The sequence below is a fragment of the Balaenoptera borealis genome, assembly GCF_965194805.1.
Source record: "Balaenoptera borealis genome assembly, chromosome: 15".
NCBI classification, from domain to species: Eukaryota; Metazoa; Chordata; class Mammalia; order Artiodactyla; family Balaenopteridae; genus Balaenoptera; species Balaenoptera borealis.
In genome coordinates, this window is record NC_138871.1 from 8,005,631 (window position 1) to 8,030,058 (window position 24,428).

The window sequence follows — 24,428 nt, forward strand, 5'->3', positions numbered from 1 at the left end:
ATGCCCCTTTCTTCCCCTCCTGATTATAAAATTCATATTATGGCACAGTAACATTTAAAATTATAGAATGGTTAACATTCTCTGTTTTCTTCTAGTCTTTTTTCCATGCATATTTTTCTTCAAAATTGTAATTGTGTGTTTTATGGCCTTATTTTTGCTCTTGAAATTATGCTATTAGCATTTTACTATGGCATTGAATATTCTTTTAAAATACCATTTTTGATGACATATATGTCAGCTTATCATATACTATAATATATTAAATATTTTTCTACAATTAGGCAAATAGGATTTTTCTGGGTTGTTTTTGTCCCCCAATTTATAACTCTGTGAAGAACATCTCTATATATAAATCAATTACTTTTATGGTAGGCCTTAAGTTATTTTCATTAGATTATGACTTTCTTAAAAACAGAATCTGTGTTTTGATGACTGTTGATTTCCAAACACATGCCACGGTGGCTGGAACAAAACTGATAATTCACTAAATATTTATTGATTGCATAAAAGTTAAATTCCTAAAAGGGAAATTACTGAATAATAAGGCAGGAATGTTTTAAGGATTTTGATGCTGTTCTTAATAGCTGAAACATTTATCACATTATCACCACAATTTAATACTACTGTTTAATCTGCTAACTTAATTTGATGGGTAGATATTGTTGTCTTGTAATTTGTAGTTGTTGCTTTTACATGAGGTTAAACTTTAATTTCATGTGTGATAGTCAGTTTCATTTCTTTTGTGAACTTTCGGTTCTGAATATTCAGAATATTTTAAGGGAATTTTCATATTGCTCTGTATAAAATTGTTATTGAGACTGCATGTCCTTACTGCTAACTTCCTTATTTAAAAGGTTAAGTTCTAGTTCAGTGGAATTTTAAAACAATATTGATTATCCTATCAAGGTTTTATTTTCTTTTATATTAAATGGTTCATTGGTTCCTCTCATAAAAACTGAAAAACGATTTGAAAGTTATGAACTGTACCAAACATTCTCAACTTGTGCTGTTTAAATTAGTGTACTTCAACTAAAAAAAAAAATCTTCCATGTGAAATTTTGGTCAAATGTAATAGCATAAAAAAGTGAAAGTTACTGGTGGTCGTTGTACTTATTACATTTTCATGAATGGATAGCGTGTTTAGAGTCTGTCCCCCAGGGCTTGAGTTCTGACACATTATAAAGGTGAATGGTTCACATTCTACCTTCTCGTGGTACTCTGGCTGCCCTTTTTAGCTTCATTCAGACTGTTCTCATCATCATGACTCTGTGAGACTCTGGTTGCCTAAGTGTCCATAGAAATCTCATTGACCAAAGTATGAAATTAGGATAGAAAATTCTTTTAGTTCTCAAAAATTTTTACCACTATCTTTGTAACATCAGCAACTTCTATAAGTAAGGTATTACCGTGGATTGATTATACTTCTGTATTTCAGATGGTACCCTAAAGCTCTTGAGGGAGTTAACAAGCAAAAAGTCTCTTCAAGTGCCAAGTATTTATTATCATTTGCCTCATTTATTACAAAATGAAGGAAGCCTTCAACCTGTTGTGCAGATTGGTAATGGGAGAACAGGAGGTATGTTTGTTTTGTTTCCTATTGTATTTACACTGCTGGTCTTAATTATGTCTTGGAGTATTATGTTGACGATGAGAAGTCAGGCGGGTCGGGAGTCAAGATGGCGGACTAGGAGGACGCGGAATCTGCGTCTCTGCACAACTAGGGCACCTACCAGGCACTGGTGGGGGACTACGGACACCTAAGGGGCAGGAGGAACCCCCAGTGATGGGGTAGGGCGTGGGGGGAGTGAAGGGGGATGAGAAGTGGAGGCGGGATGGGGCTGGCGTCCCTGAGGGGTGGCTGGGGGAGGGGAGGGGATCCCACGCCAAAGCGGGAAATTGGGGAACCACTGGGAGGGCAGAGGATCAAAAGGGAACGTGGCCAGGTTTCCCCTGCCCACTTGGGCCCCTGGGAGCCTGCTGAGATCCTGGGCCTGATCCTCTGCCCACTGAGGCCCCCTCCAGCCACGTGGGTCCTGAGGGAGTGGGAGGGAGGGAAGGGGAACAAAAATAAAGGCCGGACCTCTGGGTCCAGCACTCCGAGGGGTGGCTGGGAGAGGGGAGGAGTTCCTACACCCAGTGGGACCCACCCACGGTTAGGGGTCCAGCGGTGACGGGGGAGACCCTGGGGGAGACGGTGGGGGAGGGGCGTGGAGGAACAGAAGGGAACGCAGCCAGCGCTTTCCCTGTCCACTTAGGCACCGGGGAACCTGTTGGGCTTCTGGGCCTAATCCTCTACCCTTGGAGCCTCCCTCTTGCCATGTAGAGCCCAAGCCCCGCCCCTGCACCACCACCTCTACACTCAGAGACCCCCTGCAACATGCTGGGCCTAAACCCCACCCACACACCCTCACTCAGGGCCTTACCTCCAAACTCCGGAACTCCGCACTCCAGAGGCCCTCCTTTGGACGTGCTGCATCTCCCCTTCCGTGCAGTTCCTAAGCAGAGGCCCCGCCCCACGCTTGAACATCACCCTGCCTAGGCCCCGACCCAAGGCCTTTTCTGACTGTGTGGGTCTTGAGCCTAGGACCCGCCCCATGCTCAAACGTCACACCCCCCCCCAGTTCCACCACACCCTAAACCCCACCCCTGCCTAAGTTCCACCCCTGCCTAAACTCTGCCCCCATAGCGAAGGCTTTTTTTTTTTCCCCTTTTTTCCTCTTTTAGATTGGGGTTCTGTTTTACCTTGTTGATTAATTTATATTCTTATTTTTCCTAATACATGTTTTATTTTTCTAATTTTATTTTGTTTTTCTTTGATATTGTACTGCTCCTTTTTTCTTTCTTTCTTTTTTCTTTCTTTTCGTTTTTTTTTTGCCGTGCCATGCAACTTGCAGGATCTTGGTTCCCAGGCCAGAGGTTGGTCCAGAGCTCCTGTGGTGGGAGCTCCAATTCCTAACCGCTGGACTAACAGAGAACCTCAGACCCCAGGGAATATTAATCAGAGTGAGGCCTCCTGGAGGTTCTCATCTCAGCACCAAGACCCGGCTCTATCCAACTGCCTGCAGACTCCAGTGCTGGACACCTCAGGCAAAACAACCAGTAAGATAGGAATATAGCCTCACCATCTAAAAAAAAAAAAAAAAAGAAACGACAAAATACATGTTACAGACGAAGGAGCAAGGTAAAAACCTACAAGACCAAATAAATGAAGATGAAATAGGCAACCTACCTGAAAAAGAATTCAGAGTAATGACAGTAAAGATGATCCAAAGTCCTGGAAACAGAATGGAGAAAATACAAGAAACATTTAACAAGGATCTAGAAGAACTAAAGAGCAAAGAAACAGTGATGAACATAATAACTGAAATTAAAAATATTCTAGAAGGAATCAATAGCAGAATAACTGAGGAAGAAGAATGGATAAGTGACCTGGAAGATAAAATGGTGGAAATAACTGCCAGGGAGCAGAATAAAGAAAAAAGAATGAAAAGAATTGACGACAATCTCAGAGACCTCTGAGATAACATTAAATGCACCAACATTCGAATTACAGGGGCCCCAGAAGAAGAAGAGAAAAAGAAAAGGTCTGAGAAAATATTTGAGGAGATGATAGTTGAAAACTTCCCTAACATGGGAACGGAAATAGTCAGTCAAGTCCAGGAAGCACAGAGTCCCATACAGGGTAAACCCAAAGAGAAACATGCCGAGACACACATTATTCAAACTATCAGTAATTAAATACAAAGAAAAAATATTAAAAGTAGCAAGGGAAAAACAACAAATAACATACAAGGGAATCCCCATAAGGTTAACAGCTGATCTTTCAGCAGAAACTCTGCAAGCCAGAAGGGAGTGGCAGGACATATTTAAAGTGATGAAAGGGAAAAACCTACAACCCACATTACTCTGCCCAGCAAGGATCTCATTCAGCTTTGACAGAGAAATTAAAACCTTTACAGACAAGCAAAAGCTAAGAGAATTCAGCACCACCAAACCAGCTCTACAACAAATGCTAAAGGAACTTCTCTAAGCAGGAAACACAAGAGAAGAAAAGGACCTACAAAAACCCAAAACAATGAAGAAAATGGTACTAGGAACATACATATCGATAATTACCTTAGATGTAAATGGATTAAATGTTCCAACCAAAAGACATAGACTGGCTGAATGGATACAAAAACAAGACCCATATATGTGCTGTCTACAAGAGACCCACTTCAGACCTAGGGACACATACAGACTGAAAGTGAGGGGATGGAAAAAGATATTCCATGCAAATGGAAATCAAAAGAAAGCTGGATAGCAAGTCTCATATCAGACAAAATAAACTTAAAATAAAGACTGTTACAAGAGACAAAGAAGGACACTAAATAATAATCAAGGGATCAATCCAAGAAAAATATATAACCATTTTAAATATTTATGCACCCAACATAGGAGCACCTCAATACAAAAGGCAAATGCTAACAGCCATAAAAGGGGAAATTGACAGTAACAGAAGCATAGTAGGGGACTTTAACACCCCACTTTCACCAATGGACAGTTCATCCAAAATGAAAATAAGGAAACACAAGCTTTAAATGACACATTAAACAAGATGGACTTAATTGGTATTTATAGGGCATTACATCCAAAAACAGGAGAATACACTTTCTTCTCAAGTGCTCATGGAACATTCTCCAGGATAGACCCATATCTTGGGTCACAAATCAAACCTTGATAAATTTAACCAAATTGAAATCATTATCAAGTATCTTTTCCGACCACAGTGCTATGAAACTAGATATCAATTACAGGAAAAAAACTGTAAAAAATACAAACACATGGAGGCTAAACAATACACTACTAAATAACCAAGAAATCACTGAAGAAATCGAAGAGGAAACAAAAAAATACCTAGAAAAAAATGACAATGAAAACATGACGACTGAAAACCTGTGGGATGTGACAAAAGCAGTTCTAAGAGGGAAGTTTATAGCAATACAATCCTACCTCAAGAAACAAGAAAAATCTCAAACAACCTAACCTTATACCAAAGCAATTAGAAAAGAAGAACAAAAAAACCCCATAGTTAGCAGAAGGAAAGAAATCATAAAGATCAGATCAGAAATAAATGAAAAAGAAATGAAGGAAACAATAGTAAAGAACAATAAAACTAAAAGCTGGTTCTTTGAGAAGATAAACAAATTTGATAAACCATTAGCCAGACTCATCAAGAAAAAAAAGGAGAAGACTCAAATCAACTGAATAAGAAATGAAAAAGGAGAAACTGACACTGCAGGAATACAAAGGATCATGTGAGAGTACTACAAACATCTCTATGCCAATAAAATAGACAACCTGGAAGAAATGGAAAAATTCTTAGAAAAGCACAGCCTTCCAAGACTGAACCAGGAAGAAATAGAAAATATAAAGAGACCAGTCACAAGCACTGAAACTGAAACTGTGATTAAAAATCTTCCAACAAACAAAAGCCCAGGACCAGATGGCTTCACAGGCTTATTCTATCAAACATTTAGAGAAGAGCTAACACCTATCCTTCTCAAACTCTTCCAAAATACAGCAGAGGGAGGAACACTCCCAAACTCATTCTATGAGGCCATCATCACTCTGATACCAAAACCATACAGAGATGTCACCAAAAAAGAAAACTATAGGCCAATGCACATAGATGCAAAAATCCTCAACAGAATACTATCAAACAGAATCCAACAGCACATAAAAAGAATCATACACCATGATCAAGTGGGGTTTATCCCAGGAATGCAAGGATTCTTCAATATATGCAAATCAATCAATGTGATACACCATATTAACAAATTGAAGGAGGAAAACCATATCATCATCTCAATAGATGCAGAAAAAGCTTTTGACAAAATTCAACACCCATTTATGATAAAAACCCTCCAGAAAGTAGGCATAGAGGGATCTTTCCTCAACATAATAAAGGCCATATATGACATACCCACGGCCAACATCGTTCTCAATGGTGAAAAACTGAAAGCATTTCCTTTAAGATCAGGAACAAGACAAGGTTGCACGTTCTCACCACTATTTTTCAACATAGTTGTGGAAGTTTTAGCCACAGCAATCAGGGAAGAAAAAGAAATTAAAGGCATTCAAATCAGAAAAGAAGAAGTAAAGCTGTCACTGTTTGCAGATGACATGATATTATAGGTAGAGAATCCTAAAGACGCTACCAGAAAACTACGAGAGCTAATCAGTGAATTTGGTAGAGTAGCAGGATACAAAATTAATGCACAGAAATCTCTTGCATTGCTATACATTAATGATGAAAAATCTGAAAGAGAAATTAAGGAAACACTCCCATTTACCATTGCAACAAAAAGAATAAAATACCTAGGAATAAACCTACCTAAAGAGACAAAAGACCTGTATGCAGAAAACTATAAGACACTGATGAAAGAAATTAAAGATACAAACAGATGGAGAGATATACCATATTCTTGGATTGGAAGAATCAATATTGTGAAAATGACTATATTACCCAAAGCAATCTACAGATTGAATGCAATCCTTATCAAACTACCAATGGCATTTTTCACAGAACTAGAACAAAAAATTTCACAATTCGTATGGAAACACAAAAGACCCCGAATAGCCAAAGGAATCTTGAGAAAGAAAAACGGAGCTGGAGGAATCAGGCTCCCGGACTTCAGACTATACTACAAAGCTACAGTAATCAAGACAGTTGGTACTGGCACAAAAACAGAAATATAGATCAATGGAACAGGATAGAAAGCCCAGAGATAAACCCACGCTCATATGGTCACCTTATCTTTGATAAAGGAGGCAAGAGCATACAATGGCAAAAAGACAACCTCTTCAGTAAGTGGTGCTGGGAAAACTGGACAGTTGCATGTAAAAGAATGAAATTAGAACACTTCCTAACACCATACACAAAAATAAACTGAAAATGGATTAAAGACCTAAATGTAAGGCCAGACACTCTAAAACTCTTAGACGAAAACATAGGCAGAACACTTTGTGACATAAATCACAGCAAGATCCGTTTTGACGCACCTCCTAGAGAAATGGAAATAAAAACAAAAATAAACAAATGGGACCTAATGAAACTTAAAAGCTTTTGCACAGCAAGGGAAACCATGAACAAGACAGAAAGACAACCCTCAGAATGGGAGAAAATATCTGCAAACGAACTAACTGACAAAGGATTAATCTCCAAAATATACAAGCAGCTCATGCAGCTCAATCTCAAAAAAAACAAACAATCCAATCCAGAAATGGGCAGAAAACCTAAATAGACATTTCTCCAAAGAAGATATACAGATTGCCAACAAACACATGAAAAGATGCTCAACATCACTAATCATTAGAGAAAACCATATCAAAACCACAATGAGGTATCACCTCACACCGGTCAGAATGGCCATCATCAATAATTCTACAAACAATAAATGCTGAAGAGGGTGTGGAGAAAAGGGAACCCTCTTGCACTGTTGGTGGGAATGTAAATTGATACAGCCACTACGGAGAACAGTATGGAGGTTCCTTAAAAAACTAAAAATGGAACTACCATACGACCCAGCAATCCCACTATTGGGCATATACCCTGAGAAAACCATAATTCCAAAAGAGTCATGTACCACAATGTTCATTGCAGCACTATTTACAATAGCCTGCACATGGAAGCAACCTAGGTGTCCATCAACAGATGAATGGATAAAGAAGATATGGCACATATATATAATGGAATATTACTGAGACATAAAAAGAAACGAAATTGAGTTATTTGTAGTGAGGTGGATGGACCTAGAGTCTGCCATACAGAGTGAAGTAAGTCATAAAGAGTAAAACAAATACCATATGCTAACACATATATATGGAATCTAAAAACAAAAAAACCAAAAGAACAGTTCTGGTGAACCTAGGGGCAGGACAGAAAGAAATACGCAGATGTAGAGAATGGACTTGAGGACTCGGGGAGGGGAAAGGGTAAGCTGGGATGAAGTGAGAGAGTAGCATTGACATATATACACGACCAAATGTAAAATAGCTAGCTAGTGGGAAGCAGCTGCATAGCGCAGGGAGATCAGTTCGGTGCTTTGTGACCACCTAGAGGAGTGCGATAGGGAGGGTGGGAGGGAGGCAAGAGGGAGGGGATATGGGGATATATGTACGCATATAGCTGATTCACTTTGTTATACAGCAGAAACTAACACAACATTGCAAAGCAATTATAGTCCAATAAAGATGTTAAAAAAAAAAAACAGAAGGTCAAAGAATAAAAGTTCTTGATCTGTGCATAGTAACTTAGGAGTCATTCTAAACTCCATGTTGAAGGGAGTTGGATATTTTTCTCCAAAGACCAGAATAATAGAGCTCAAAAGGATTATGAGACATCTAGTTCAAGCCCTATCTCCAGGCAAAACAGTGTTTAAACTTTTGAAACTTTTCTATTTTAAAAATTTGAGAGGTAAAGAAATAACTTTTTTTTTCTTGTATTTTATTTCAACATTAATAGCTCTTATAGTCATGTCAAGAAAGTTTTTCGTATGTCTGCCCCTACTTTTCTTACAGAACTATAAGTATATAGTCACTTATATTTAACCTTTCATGCAATAATAGAAATAATTTGGTTTGCATCTTTTTCCCAAAATACCTAAAAGATAATCTATGGCATTCTTTTCTCCTCTTGTTAAAGTCACCAGAGCTTCTTGAGTTTTCCTTGTGGGACTTATATATGATTCTCTTATACTTTTTATTTCTCCACTTTGACTTTGTTAATCTTTTCTTTGTAGATTTTAGGATGTAGAGACAAAAATATTATTTTGCTCCTAAGTCTTCAACAAATGACAAAATCATTACTTCTTAGGTATTGAAATGCATCTTTATGATAATGTTTTTGAAAAGCTGATTCAATCTGCATTTGATTCAATAGGATTCTTAGGTATTTTACTGGTTTTTGATAACATTTTCTAAGTTTAAGTTTTCACATTCATCATTTTTTGGTTCTGCCATCTTTCTACTTTATGAATCATTTAAAAGTATACCCTTTTCCTATGGAGGTGATAACTCTTAAATTATGTTCAGACTAACTCATTCTTCCATGTGTTTATTGATTCAAGAAATATTTATTTTTACAGTACATACTGTATTACAGTATTACTGTATCCAGTATTACTGGATTACAAAGACTAATAAGATATGTAGTATGTTCTAAATTATGTTCTTTAAAACATTGATCATTAATTATTTCTGAAGTTGATAGTGTGTCTCTTCCTTTAATCATCACTATTTGGGTAAGTTGCCTTAGCCATTCCATGCATTTTTTGGTTTAGACTATTTCCTCATGAGTAAGAAGCAAATGAAAAGAAAGTAAAAGTATTTTTAAAGTCATTTAAAACTTCCATGGTCTCTAGTAAGTTCTTTTATTGTCAGCTCTTCTTATTTTATGAATGTGACATTCTCTTTCTTTTTTGAAGATGCTTATTCTAGCTCATTTGATTATGACTTTACCCATCATAAATATAATACAATCTTAGTCAACCAGCTTTTCAGTGGTTAACATTCTTATTAAGCTGAAACTGTTGTTTAAAGGTAGAAAAAGCAGACAACTTGGAGGAAAAAACCAGACAACCCACAGCGTTACATTAAAAATCTTTCAGCAATGGTTCTTAACATTTTTAGAGTAATAGAACCCTTTGGCTATCTTAGGAAAGTTACCAACCTTCTACTTAGAAAAATACACATAGAAAAAGTAATTCTGTATGTAATCTCTGGGGTTTTGTGGAGCCCTAAAACCTATCTAGGCACTTTATATTAAGAACTTCAGTTTTTTAGATCAGAGAAAAGGTTTTTTGCTAAGAATTGTGTTCTTCAGCAGTCAGGCTGATTAAGGATCAGCGCTCAGACCAGCTAAGCCTTCCTAAGGGTAAGGAGGGAGAATTGTGCTGGAGGCGGCTACTGACCCACTCAGGAGAGGGGTTGGAATTCTCACGTCCAGAACAAAAAACTCCCATCCACACCATGTCCAGATGCTCCCACAGATTTACAGAGGCAGGCTGCAGTAAACAGACACAGCAACTACAGATGGGTAAAGGGCCATCTTATACAACTAGGGTTCCCAAACACTTAAGAAGACCAACATCATGAATGACTCAATGACTTGTAGAGCACACAGAATGTAATATAAAAATAAAACATAAAATATTTTCAGAGGGATGAGAAAGGACAACTCATAAGTGACTATTATAAAAGGATCAGTTAGAAATCTTTGTGTTTTTGTGTGTTTAATTTTCCATATAAATAGGTCTGATAAGCAGCTGAAGATCGAATTAGTGATCAGAAAGATTGAGCTGCGTAGTTCTTCCAGAATGCAACATAAAGGGCACAAAGAATTGGGATAGACAAACATTCTAACATCTGCCTAATAGGAATTTCAGAAGGAGAGAACAGAGTGAAGGGGAGAAATAATCAAACGAATAATAGAAGAAAACTTCTTTGAGTTGAAGAAACACACATGCCTTCAGATGAAGGGTCCATTCTGAGCAGGATGGCTGAGAAAAGACCCTCCACGGGTTACCTACAAAAATGGCATTACTGATTAGTAGAGGACAGCAGGTAGTTCTTAAAGTATTTACTGAAGTTAAAAAAAAAAAATCCATGGGCACTTTTGTGTGCTTTGTTACACAAAATTGGACATGATTCCTAGTCTTGTGAGCTTCATTCTACTAAAGGAGAATGCATTAGTCAATTAGTCAATTATATAAATAATTGTACAGTTACAACATTAGTGATATAAAGGATGATTTGAGAGTGAATACAAGGGCTATTAAGGAGTTTAGGGAAGTCTTGAAAAATACATTTGACCTGAGATCAGAGGAATAAGTAGTTTACTGGTAAATATGGGTGTATTAGTTTCCTGTTGCTGCTGTGTAGCTCCTTACCACAAACCCAGTGACTCGAGACAATGCAAACTTATTATCTTACAGTTTTGGAGGTCAGAAGTCCTAAAATCAGTGTGTCAACAGGGGTGTGTTCCTTCTGGAAGCTCTAGGGGAGAGTCCATTTCCTTGCCTTTTCCAGCTCCTAGGGGCCACCTACATTCTTTAGTTTGTGGCCCCTTCTTTCATCTTCAGAGCATAGCATCTTCAAATCTCCCTCTGTCTCTGACCCTCTTGCTTCATTGTCACACCTTCTCTCACTCTGACTCTCCTGCCTTCCTCTCCTAAGGACCCTTGTGAGTACATTGGGCTTGCTTGGATAAGCCAGGATAGTCTTCCATCTCAAGAGCCTTAATCACATCTGCAGAGTCATTTTGGCATATAAGGTAATATAGTCACAAGTTCCAGGAATTAGGGTTTTGGCATCTTTGAGGTGTCAAAACCCTAATTATGCTGTCTCCCACATGGGAGAAAAGGAGAAGAGCAGCACAAAAGCCTTGTGATGGAAGGGATCATGGAATATTCTAGAAAATGAAAGAAGGCCACTGTCATTGATGTGTAGAGTGAGGGGAAGCATGAAACAAGATGAGGCTAGAGATGTGTCAGGGCAAGACAAGGTAGGGCTTTGCAGGCCATTTATAGGATTTGGGCTTTTCTCCTAAGAGCAGAAAGAAGCCAGTGAAGGGTTTTAAGCAGGACTTAGTAAGGATGACTGTATATGATTTAAATTGTGCAGGGATCACATTTGCTGCAATGGGAAGAATGAGGATGTGCGAAGAAGAACAGATGGAAAGGACCCGATGAGAGGCTGTTGCAGTGATCCACTTGAGAGAGGATAAGCTTGGACTAGGGTGTACTGATGGTAGAGATGAAAAGAAGAATTGGATTTAGAGTCATTTGCAATACATGGGGACATGCGTGGGAGGACATAGTGAGGGACTGGCTTTGTGGACTGAGGTAGAGGGAGTGGTCAAGGATAAGTCCTACGCTTCTGAATCGTGTAACTGGACGGATGGTGAGTGCTTTTCATTGAGATGGGGACAACAGAAAATGATTTGCAGAATTGGTTTGCAAGAGAGGATCATCAATTAAATTTGGATATGTTAAGTTATGAGGTGATCTTGAGTTATTGTAGTGGAAGATAGGCAGTGGGATGTAGATCTGGAACTCAAAAAAGACATCTGAATTAGATTTAATTTTATGAGTGATCGTTTGCAAGTGTCTGGTTGTTGAGGATAACAGAGATGGATGAAGTCACCTAGGGCCCAGGACTTAGCCTTCAAGGTTCTCTAGCCGTTCATTTCAGGAAAGAGAAAGGTGAAGACGGAGACAGAGAAGGTGCAACTAAGCAGCAAGCGAAAAAAAAAATTGCCATAGGACGTAAGGAAGAAATGAGGAATAATTGATTAAAACCATAAGGAAGCATGATAGGCTAAAATATTTGACTAGCAATAAATATTTAAAAAGGAAAGTAATTTAGTTTTAACTGAAGGTAGACTGAGGAATTGAAGATCAAGAATGCCAGATTAAGATTGTTCCTAAATTTTTCTTGATTTTAAAGGAAATAAGTACTAGAATTTGAAAACTTCCTGGGAAAGTTGAAAAAAACTGATACAACAGATGATAGCTCTGTCAAATTATAAACTCCATGAGGCAGTGGCCTTACCTTTCTGATGACTGTGTTTTAGATTGTCTAGTACATAACAGATGTATTACAGATGCACAGTTAATACCTGAATAGGAAGTATTGGACAGTGAATCAGTGAAACAAAGTACTCTGTCCAGCCCTTGGGCTCTGTTTCTGTTTGGATCCTCAATCCACCTTGCTCCTTCTTAAAGGATGACGTGGCCCCACTGTTTATGTTGCTGACATTTTTTCTTCTGAACTCTGACCCCTTAGAATACATTCATTTTCTACATTATAAACCATAGAAGAACAATCGTATCAAACAGGACAGGCTGGGTTATGAGGTGCTAACTAACAACCGCCAAATCTCAGGAATTTAAGTAATTTAAGGTTTATTTATTTATTTATTTCTGCTAAAGTACACATTCATCAGGGTTAGCAGGGAGCCTTGTACATCACTGACCACTCAAGAGATCCAGGCTGATGGAGCATTTGCCGTATTGAATGTTCCCGGTGGCTCTACTGAGCAGGAAGGATTTCACACTGCAGTTACATGTGTTCAGCAGTGAGTTATACATGGGGGTGACTCATTGTCTGTTACTAGTCACATCCCCTCCCCCCAGCTCCCCAACCTAAGGGGACCTTACAACATGCCCAGAAGGCAGGAAAAGCTGTCTTTTTTTGTGGTATTTTGTGAATTACCCCTAGCATGGATACTCTAATCTGTAGATTTAGCCGAAATTAGTACTTTCCTTTTTAGTGCTTTTGGAGTCCTTGAGTGCCTTGGTTTGAACTAAAGAATTTAAATTTCAGCTCCCAAACAGTCTATTTGGGAGAAGTGGCTTCTTCTCTAAACATGCCATCTAAACTTAAAACAGAAACAGAACAACCTAAGGCTGGTAGGGAATAGAGAATTTGCATTATTACTTTATGCCATTTTTCTTTGCATATGCTAGAGTCAGCATGGATTTTGCTTTTTCTGTGAACAAAGTTTTTGAACGTTATATGCGTTAACATTTCATAGAAATGCTTCATAGCATAGTTTATACTCTTTTAATGTATATTCTAAATATTTTAAAATTCTGAAGTAGATTAAAGTATATGGAAATCTGCTTCTGGGGTTACTCATCCTGTCTCTAGGCATCTCAGGGTAACATGGTCAAAACAGAAATCTTGATTGGGAGCCCTTTCCCCCTCAGGTGTGTTATTCTCAGTAAAAGATCCCATGTCCACTTACTCAGGTCATCCTTGACCCTCCCCTTCCCATATCTCTGCCAGCCATAAGCCCCATTGGTGAGGGTCTCCACAGTGGATTCCAGATCTGCTCACCCATCTCCAACTTCAAACATCCTAATTCAAACCACCATCTTTTCCTTAAATTACTGCAGTAACTTCCTAACTGATCTCTCCAAAGTACTTTTATACTCGTTAACACTTTTTTGTCTGTTCTCCATAAAATTTGGTCATCTTTTAAAATTACAAATTGGATGTTGTCACTCCCCTGCTTAACAACCTTACAATGGCTTTCTCTTGCCCTCAGAATTAAAACTAAATTTAAGGGTATATGTCATCAGATCCCTAACTAATTCCTCTGAATCTAGGCTGATTCTGCTTTAGAGACATTCTATTCTTGCTATTGCTTGACTGTTCAGATCATCCTCTCTTCAGCGCCTAGCTGTTTCCTCATCTTCTTTCTCTTCTCTTTCTCATCATTAAGTACCAGCTCAGTTGATAGCAGAGAGTCTTTCCATGACTGCACTATCTGTAGAGGTACTTCCTCTTCCCCCTCCCCACCCACTCTTTCTAATATTGCCATGTTTTAATTCATACACTACATGTCACCCTCTAAAATTATTTATCTTTTTCCCTCTTGTAGAATGTAAGAAAGGTCCCATGATGGCAGGGACCTTACCTATGCTGTTACATTCCTAACACCTCAAATAATGCCTTGCATTTAATAAGTGTTCAATGCATATGTTCAGAACAAATATAGCAAATCTTTTTTTTTTGAGCCCTTGAAAACTCTTCATCCCAAAATGGAAGAGAGGAATGTGGTATGGAAACTTGGGGGACTCCCTTAAGCTATTTGGACCTTAGAACTGCAGAATCATGGTGGTAGAATCATGGATCCATGATCTTTACACTTCCTTCTAGCTTTAGAATTCTGTGACCTCTAAGTGTTTTGTAGTATCTCCAATAAATTGTTACATAATTAAGACTTAATTTTAACTTTTGCAAAATACTTTTCTACTGATCTGTAACACTTAGGATACTAAGACTTTTTTATTTTATGTTTTCATTTTTAAAATTTTTTGGCCACGCTGCGCAGCATGTGGGATCTTAGTTCCCTCACCAGGGGTTGAACCCGTGCCTCGTGCAGTGGAAGCACGGAGTCTCAACCACTGTACCATCAGGGAAGTCCCTAAGACTTTTAAAGATATTACATTTAAAAACTAACTGTGAAGTACTGTAATATAACATTTGTGTTCCTAAATATTACTGTGCTATGCAAAATTGTGCAATAAAAGAAAAATGGGGTTAGGATCACAACACTCAAAAGCTTTGTCAGTTACACATAAAGAAAAGATAAGCTAGTAAAAGCAGTGGCACAATTTTGCACGTATTAAATGATGGAGAAATGCATAAATACTACAATAAATATGGTGTTGTACCTTGAAAAAGACTTGAGGTTTGATTGTTAAAGTGAGCTTCAGAAGGACTGCAGCTTGGAAGCTTTTTGTGAAGTGGTACAAAGCGGATTGACTGAAATCTGGCAGAAAGTTGTAACACCAGGTGTAGATAGCTGTGGTTCACAGCATGCAGTGAACTGAGGCAGCTGTGCATTTTGGGTATTTACATGGCTTGGTTCAGTATTCTGAATTCAGTTCAAATGGGTACCGTTTTCTATGTTCACCTAGTGAGTGTTTGTCCCAGGGGAGAAATTGCATAAAAGCAAATGTGAAATTGACTTCATGCTCAAATTGTTCTCTAATGTATTAATCATGTAGGAACAATTTGCATTTCAAAACAAGCATTATAGTAGAACTGACTGTAATTTTAGATGTAAAAAAAGTTGCATGAATAGTACACAGTTTCCATATACCTCACCCAATTTCCGTAAATGTTCACACCTTATATAGCTATTGTACAATGATCAAAACCAGGAAATTAACATTGATGCTATGCTGTTAACCTTAGATCTTAGAGTTTGTCATTTTATTATTATTATTTAATTATTCTGTTGCAGGATCTAACTCAGGATCCCATATTTCATGTAATTGTCATGTTCCCTTAGTCTTCTCCAGTCAGGGACAGTTCCTCATCCGTTCTCTGTCTTTCCTGATCTTTGGGGAGTGTCCCCCTAATTTGGATTTGTCTGACATTTCTTCATGGTTAGATTGAGGTTATGAATTTGGGAAGATAAACCACAGAAGTGATGTTGTGTCCTCCTTAGGACATCTTATACATGACATGTGAGACTTTAATTTTTAAGATGTGTTTAATGTTTCTAAGTTTTAGTTGTATAATAAAATCTGTTGTTTATACTTTACCATTGTTCATTTTTAATGTGTGGTTTAATGTCTTTCATCTTTATCAGTTCTTTGACATTATTTCTTTTCTTATGGAGAAGCCATGTGGAAAAGAATTACTGTATAATAGGTGTGCCCCATATTCTTTGATTATTTTTCTTTCAACGTAGTATATTTTGATCCCCCAATTATTTCTATCAATTTGAGAGGGTATAATACTTGTAAAACAGTGGTGTTTTTCTGCATTGTCTTTGCAAAATCTCTTAATATAATTACTATCATTATTTTGTTTCAGTTTCAATAGTAATGGGAGTTCCCACAGTGAAGAGAGAAGTTAAATCTTACCTCATAGAAACTCTTCATTCCCTTATTGATAATCTGTATCCTGAAGAGAAGTTGGACTGTGTTATAGTAGTCTTCATAGGAGAGGTAATTATTTAATTGTTGCTCTTTTTTTACCACGTATAATCTTTAAGAGTTGAAACCATATTTTGAATAATGCTTTTATAAACCTTTTTTATAAAATGTGATGAGTAAAGTTTAGGTAGTATATTCCATCTGATAGTTAAATGTAAGTTTAACTTGTGTTTGCCTTAACTTCTCTTGTGCAGTTACAATCCAGGAATGGTAATATCTTGTTAATAGGATAATATTCATAGATCTTCATGAACAGTGAGTCCCCATTTCTGGCTCTAGGACCTGAATTTGGAGATTTGCATTGATGTTCTTTGGGAGTTTTGAAACCTGAGAAAGGTTTAGTGTAGGCTGGGGTTTTATCATCTCTTTATTCTCTCTACCCCTTCTCTGTACTCCCAAGATGCAGCCACATTATTATTTAAAAAGTCAAATATCATGTTAATGATAATTATTATATTGCTTATATTTTAGTCTCCTCAAAAGATATGGGGAAAGAATAAATCTTGAGGAGTTTTTTTTAAATGATGAAAAAGCACCCTAGAGTAAATATTTCCTTAGTTATTATATAGAATTTCAGAATGTGAGAAGATTTATAACCTCATCTGGTTCTGGCCCACTGATTCCCAACTTTTCAGTGTTTCCTGTCTTTTTTTTTTTTTTTTAATGAAAATTTTCTTGTGTCTTCTTTAATATAAAAAGTAAACACATGTATATTGTTCAAAACAATTACAGAAATGTATATTGAAAAATTACCTGTAATTCCTCCATGTAGATATAACTACTATTGCTATTCTGAAATACATATATCTTAAGAAATTTTTCCTGTGGCTGTATGCATATATATAAATGGAATTGTTCTGTATATTTCTTAATATCATGGACATTTTCCCATGATAAAGTGAATAGCTATCACACCATCATTGTTATGGCTATATTACATTCCACCGTATGGTTTTATCATACTTTATTTAATTTCTGATTGACAGACCGATTGAGACTGTTTCCACACTTTTGCTATTCTTTTCAGCATTGTATTGAACATTACTGTAAATAAATGGTTGTGCACTTGTCTGGTTACTGATGTGGGATCAATTCCTAAAAGTGGAATTGCTGGGTAGAGTCCACATACATTAAATGTTCACTCCTGGGCAAGACGCTCTGCAGAAGTTGAGCCATTAATATCCTTTTTCCAGCAGTCTGCGAGAGAGCTTGGTTCCCTGTCCCCATGCTCTGCGAGATATATTAGTCTTTAAATTTATTTTGGCCAATTTGATGGGTAAAAATAATACATTGCTTTTGTTTAATTTGGATTTGTTTACTGAATGGGATTAAATGTTGGTTTATATATATTTTGACCATTTGTATTTATACTTATTTTTATAGCCTTTGCTCATTTTTTTAATTTGTAATTTTTTATTTGTAAGAAATTTTCATATATGAGAGGAATTAACTCTTTGACATTAACTCTTTAACTCTTGTTCAGTTTGTTTTTTGCATGAACTTCGTTTATGATGTTTTTTGTTTGTTGTAGAAATTTTACATTTTAAGTAATCAGATTTGTCAGTCACATATTGTACGTCAGTAGAAATTGGTACTGCCTCTTTGGAAAGCAGTTTGGCAATAGCTGTTAAAATGTCAAGTTTCCTCTGTGACCCAACATTCTGCTTCTAAAAATCGATCCAGTGGAAACATTTGCAAGTATGTAAATATATTCCAGCACGTGACACATTTATACAGCTCCTAATGTGCATTGATAAAATAAATAGAGAAAATGGTCTTGTGGAATAGACTCGAAACTATTTGTAGCAGATACCTTGAGAGTTGAGATTTTGGGGAGATACCATACAGTTTTGTAAAATTACAACTTTTTTGCAATGAGCGTGTATTGATTTTTATAAGAAAAAAAGCCTTAAAATTTAAAAACTACAAATTGAAAAATCCTCCTTATGCACTGGAAAAATAGTATTCAGCCTATAGACAGAGATTAGCTGCATGAAGATTCAAGACCCTCTTGCTGTAGCTGTTTCTCTGATCACTCAGATGTAATAACACTGGGTTTGGAGTCACATGACCTGTGTTCAGGGTCTGGATTCTGCCACTTGAGCAGGTTGTTTTCTCTTTCAGCCTCAGTTTGTTCATGTCTAAAAGGAGAATAGTGCCATTGAGCCTTGTGAGCTCAGCCCTGCTGCAGGGAGATGCAGTGAGATCGTGCATGGAGAGACGCTGTAAACTGAAAATGCGGCCCAGGGGTCAGCAGTGTTCTGATCTCGGAGGACTTCTCTCCTGAACTGCAGTGTTTGTATATGTGTCTATATAGAATTTCAGTATTTGAAAGAAAATCTATTCTGAACAGAAGAATTAGTTTACAGAATTCATTGCATTGCCTTTAGGCAATCTAAAATTATTAATCACCACATTTGATTCTACGTTTGATTAGGAGTTTTCACCGAAGTGTCTGGTAGCCTGAGGCTCATTTAACACTAGTGCCAAGTGCCTGTTCTGCGGCTTTGACGGTGATCTACGTGTGGGATGGTTCCTAATCTAGATCTCTAGCCTCTTCCCGAGTCTCTATTTCCAACTGCCTACTTGATAACATTATTTGAAGTATTTCATGGGCAACTCTTAATCTGTCCATAACTAAATTAGTCTGGTTTCCCCAAACTGCTTCTCTTCCAGGTTTCCCGTCTGTTTATTAAAGGCTCTTTACATCATAGTGTTAGTAGGTCTGGGCTGTAGTCATTCTGCTCTCAGCTCATTGAATAGACCTTGGATGTTCTCAGTTCTGTTTGTGTTATTCCTCAGCCCGAAACATTGCCTCTTCCTTTCTCTTTCTTATTCCTCCTTCGGGCCCCCGCTCATCCCTTTTATGAAACTCTCCCCACTCTCCCACTTGAAATTAATCTAGAGTAAATAGGCCAAAGTAAGTTATCTTTTGCAAATATTTTCAGCTTTTGTAAAAGTATGAATTACCTCAGGTCCACTTTAACATGTGAGGAGAAAATTAAGAATGAAAAAACTGGACAAGAATACACATAGACAGTAAAGGAGATCATAGTCTCTTCACTCTTGTTTGAGTTTCTGTTCTTTGTATTTTTTTTTTTTTCTTTGAAGGGAGAACCATAAGATGCCCCTCAGGGAGGAGAGGAGAGAGACAGAAAAGTAATTATTTGCTGTGTTTCTAGTTCTTTGCTCCTCTCTGATAATTTTTCCTTTAGGGGTCCATTGGTCTTATATGATGAGACATTTACAGAACATTCAAGGTTTTGAACACTTGGCTGTTGATACGTTATTTAAAGTTCACTGACTGTATTCTGGAATTACAGGAGGAATGGAGAGGAATGAATTCCACCTGCTCTGAAGGATCCATGAGATAATCCAAGTGTGGTGTTCACATTTTAAGATTGTATCATTCTTGTGTTTACTTTTACTTAGAATATAATGATTATTTTTGTATCCTAATGATCCTTGGGTATCTGTATGCCTCCTTATTTTTTTATGTTATATATTTGATTATTAATTTATAATATTTCTTATTATTTTATAAAATTATTTCTATTATTTCTGTCATGATCATTTCTGATAGAATGTTTTCCTACAATGTACTCTGAATTTTACCAAAAATTGTTTTTTCTGTCCCATTCTCATATCTGGAGAATTCCCCATTTTATGAAGCTTGGTGGGAAGAGGTGTCTTCCTCTCACTATGGAAACTAAAAATGCCGGATATTTGCTTAACCAGTTTTCAGGCATGTGACCTGGGCTCAGCCATGTGGGGTATTCCTTTCCTGGACTTTGAATGGAGCTTCACTGTTTTCAGATGACACAGAAAACCCCCTCTAAAACAGACAGATTGTCAGAAATAATAGGGAAGTTTATCAAGGTGGCTGGATACAGGATCAGTTTATATTTCTGTACCCCAGCAGAAATATATTTTCTAAGGAAGCAGGGATTGCGGACAGTCCATTCTGGTGATAGTGGTGGTGGTGTCGTCTCCAGGGGCCACAGGGGCAGTGTCCAGAGCATCGAGGACTGATGGTGAGGGCTTTTTTGCAGGCTGTGGCATTAGGAGCATTCTCTGATTTTTGGCTGTGGTCCAGGGTTATTTCTGTCACCTTCCTAGCCTGCTTCCTCAGCCTAACTGGAGGTTCTATAAGTTCTAACCAATCATTTTTCAGTAAATTGCTTTTCTGACTATTCTGCGTGAGTCAGTTTCTGTTGGTTGCAACTGAGATCCTGACCAATACAGGTTGTATCTTCAAAAATACCTGAATTGCTATATAACCGCCACAGGCAATCAACATGGAGGCACAGGGGTAGATGACTAAATACTATTCGAAGTGAAAGGAAGAGACGAAATGAGTTTTTGAAGTGGGTTTCAGCCAGAATTTTGCCTAAACCGTAACACCCAGGTTATGTTAATGATAACCACAAAGATTGCTGGGAATTTGGAAGAAGAACTTGAGATAGCCTATCTTTCATATCATTCTATGTATTCACATTATTTCTGCAGTTTGCCTAGAAACAATCCAAAGGCCATATTTAATTTTTAAGTTCCTAAATGATAGAATTCAAGTGGAGATTCTATAATGAAATAACAAATTTATCACGTTGGAAAAACACCTAGAAGTAGTCTCTGAAAAACTGAGTTTAGAGAATTTCTGGCTTCTTGGAGTGTTTAGTATTTGGCATGAGAACAGCTTTCCTTTTTATTCACTTTTAGGTATTACTGTCATACATATTCTAGTTTGTGTTTTACAGTCAGAGTGGCAGAGGCCTTTACTATGCCGTCTTTAAATTCTTTGGTTTAAATTGGGTTAACAGTACTAGTTGGTTAGCAGGCCTATGGGCAGGATTTGCAGAGCAGGTACATTTGTAAGTGAATACAGAAATTGAATAACCAGAGAGAATTGATCAAATTGCTGTGGAGTTTTTATTTTTTATTTTTATTTATTGTTATGTATTTTATTTACAAGGGAAAATTATTTCCCACTTATTTAATTTTTTGGATAGGTAATGGGATCACATGGTTTAAAAATTATAAATGTGTGTGTTGTATACCTTGAAAAGTCTCTCCTCCAAGGCTGTCCCCTCGCCTGTTAATGGTGGTTGTACCCATTCAGTGATATTTAATGGGTATATGTGTGGATATATTTTTTTTCTCCTCATTTCTACCTGGATGGTATAATACTAACTTTTCATATTGGAACATTAAGAGCTACTTAGATTTCTTGTCAATTTTGATAAAATATCTTCCTAGAAAGTGGTTCATTTTATCAAAGTTTTAAAATTTGCTTTATATAGAGTGGAGCAAAGTAAACTTTTGTTCTTTTTGTGGTTATTTCTGATTTCTTTGTTTATGTGTTTGTATTTGTGCGCCCTCCCCCTTTTTGATAGGTTAGCTAGTGGATCTGTTTTTATTTATTATCCCCCAAACCATCTTTTGGGTTTTTTTATTATTTCCCTTTTTTTGTTTTCTAATTTATTAATGTCTGCTTTTAACATTATTAATTTTTTCTGGTTTTGTTGGTTCCATTTTATACTTTTCAAACATCTTGACCCAAATGCTAAATTGATTTATTTATTATTTGCTATTTATTTATTTCCTTTTGCTAATATAAGAACTAATATATAAATTTTCTTCTGAGTACTGTGTTAGCTATATCCCATAGGTTCTGACGTGAAATGTTTAAATTCTTATTAGTCCATGATTTTTTTTAAATTGAAGTATAGTTTATTTACAGTATTATAGTTTCAGGTGTACAACATAGTGATTCAATATTTTTATAGATTATACTCCATTTAAAGTTATTATAAAATATTGGTTACATTCCTTGTGCTGTTCATTATATCCTTGTAGCTTATTTATTTTATACATAGTATTGATAGTTTGTACCTCTTAATCCCCTACCCCTACCTTGTCCTGTCCATGATTTTGGTTTGTGTTTCCTCTTTGACCAAGGAGATGGTCAAGAGAGTTTTTAAACTTTCTTATTGGTAGGGGCTTTTTGTTTTCTGGATTGGTTATTTATTTTTTGAGAAAGTTTCACATTCATTTTTTAAAACTATTTTGAAATCATTTTTGACTTACAAGAAAATTGCAAAAGTTGTACAGAGTTCCCAAGTACCCTTCAGCCAATCTCCCCAAATGCTAGCATGTTACATGACCATAATGTAATTATCAACAGCAGGAAATTAACATTGAAACTATATTATTAACTAATCAACACACCTTATTTAGATTTCTCCAGATATCCCACTAATGTCCTTTTATGACCTTGACACTTTTGAAGAACACTGGTTATTTTGTGGCATGTCATTCAGTTTGGGATTGTTTGATATTTCTTTATGATTAAATTCAGGTTGTGCATTTTTAGTAAGAACACCATAGAAGTGATGTATTCTTTTTCAGAGCCTCGTGTTTAGATGATGTTGATATATCTCATTACCAGCAATGTTAACTTTCATCACTTGATTGAGATGGCATCTGCCAGATTTCTCTACTGTAAATATTCTCCTTTTCTGTATGTACCTTGTAGCTGTCTTGTGGGGTGATACTTGGAGATCATGCAAATATCCTGTTTCTCATCATAAGTTTTTGCCAGCTGATTTAGCATCCTTGATGATTCTTGCCTGCAGTAATTACTATTGCACATTTATTGTACTATCATTACTATAATTACAATTGTATGATTTATTAATTGGAATTCAGCTATAAGGAAGATCTATCCTTTTCCCCGATTTCATTTATTTTCTCAGTTATTTATGTCAGTGTGGAGTTGTGGATATTACTGTAAATTTTTTACTTTGTTGCTCAAATTATCCCAAATTTGGCCATTGGGAGCTCTTTGAGTTGGCTACTCTCTCCTTTCAATATGCCCCATCATTTTTTCTTATTTTCTAGCAATATAAGATGTTCTAGGTTTATCTTGTATTTTCCCTGCCCCTGTCCTAGAATCAACTATATCCCCAAGGAACCTGGTTCCTTTTATTGGAGAATGGTAATAGAAACCAAGGCCTGGGTTCAAGATGTGCTCCTTGTTCCCGAGGGATCACTGCTTCTGACCTTTTCAGTGGGCAGAGCTAGGAAATACATGTATTCATACATACACATGCATGCACACATATATACATCTATGTAAGTCCGGTGTGCATCGATTTGTAGGTCCAACCCAATACCACAGGGTTCATTCTAGCCTCCCCCATTCCTTAATTTTAACTCTTTTCTCCAATGGTGAGAAACTAGGTCCTCATTATTCACAGTATACTTACTTACTTGCTTAATCCTAAATAAACAAAGTACATTCTCAATTGATAACCTACTTAAACCTATTGATTAAAGTTCATTTTCTAATTTTCCTCAATAAAGATCCATGTGAGCAATTTTCCCTGAGGTCCTGTGTGATCAAAAATGTTATCTTCTGCCTTTATATTTGCTTGGGTATAGAAACCTTCAGTTACATTTCCTTTTCTTGTTTTCTTTTCCCTTTTTTTTTTTTTTTTCCAGAGGATGGGGGCATGGTATAGTGCTATTGCTGAAGCTAGCCAGGTGACCTTCCATCTTTCTTATTTTTTGCTGTAAGAAATCCATATTTTGCCTGGTTGCCCAAAAGATTCTTTTTTTATCTTTAAAGCCTAGTGATTTTGGTATACTATGTCTTGATTTTAACCATTGTAGATCATTTTTCCCTGGCACAGGATATGTTCTTTAGGTATAGAGTCGAGTCTTCTTTAATTTCAAGAAAGGACTTTTGAATGGTATTTTTTATTATGAAAATTTTAAGACATACAACAAAATTTAAAGAATTTTACAGTAAAACCTGTTTACATCCTACCTAGATTCTACCAATGTTTTAGTATTTTCATTTATCGCATCTCTATCCATCATTAATCCATTTTATTTTCTATTGTAAAATGTCTTCAAAACTCT

The 24,428-nt window shown here is 36.8% G+C and overlaps 1 protein-coding gene across 3 annotated transcripts in view; it reads left to right on the plus strand.

Annotated features, from left to right (window-relative positions):
* The window catches only part of MGAT4A (alpha-1,3-mannosyl-glycoprotein 4-beta-N-acetylglucosaminyltransferase A), a 117,903-nt gene that overhangs the window by 50,913 nt on the left and 42,562 nt on the right, over positions 1 to 24,428 (plus strand). For all 3 annotated transcript variants that reach the window (XM_082356175.1, XM_082356174.1, XM_082356176.1), the window contains exons 4-5: positions 1,436 to 1,576; positions 16,381 to 16,514. In XM_082356175.1, the coding sequence (XP_082212301.1) occupies positions 1,436 to 1,576; positions 16,381 to 16,514 (275 nt within the window). The remainder of the gene's footprint in view (positions 1 to 1,435; positions 1,577 to 16,380; positions 16,515 to 24,428) is intronic.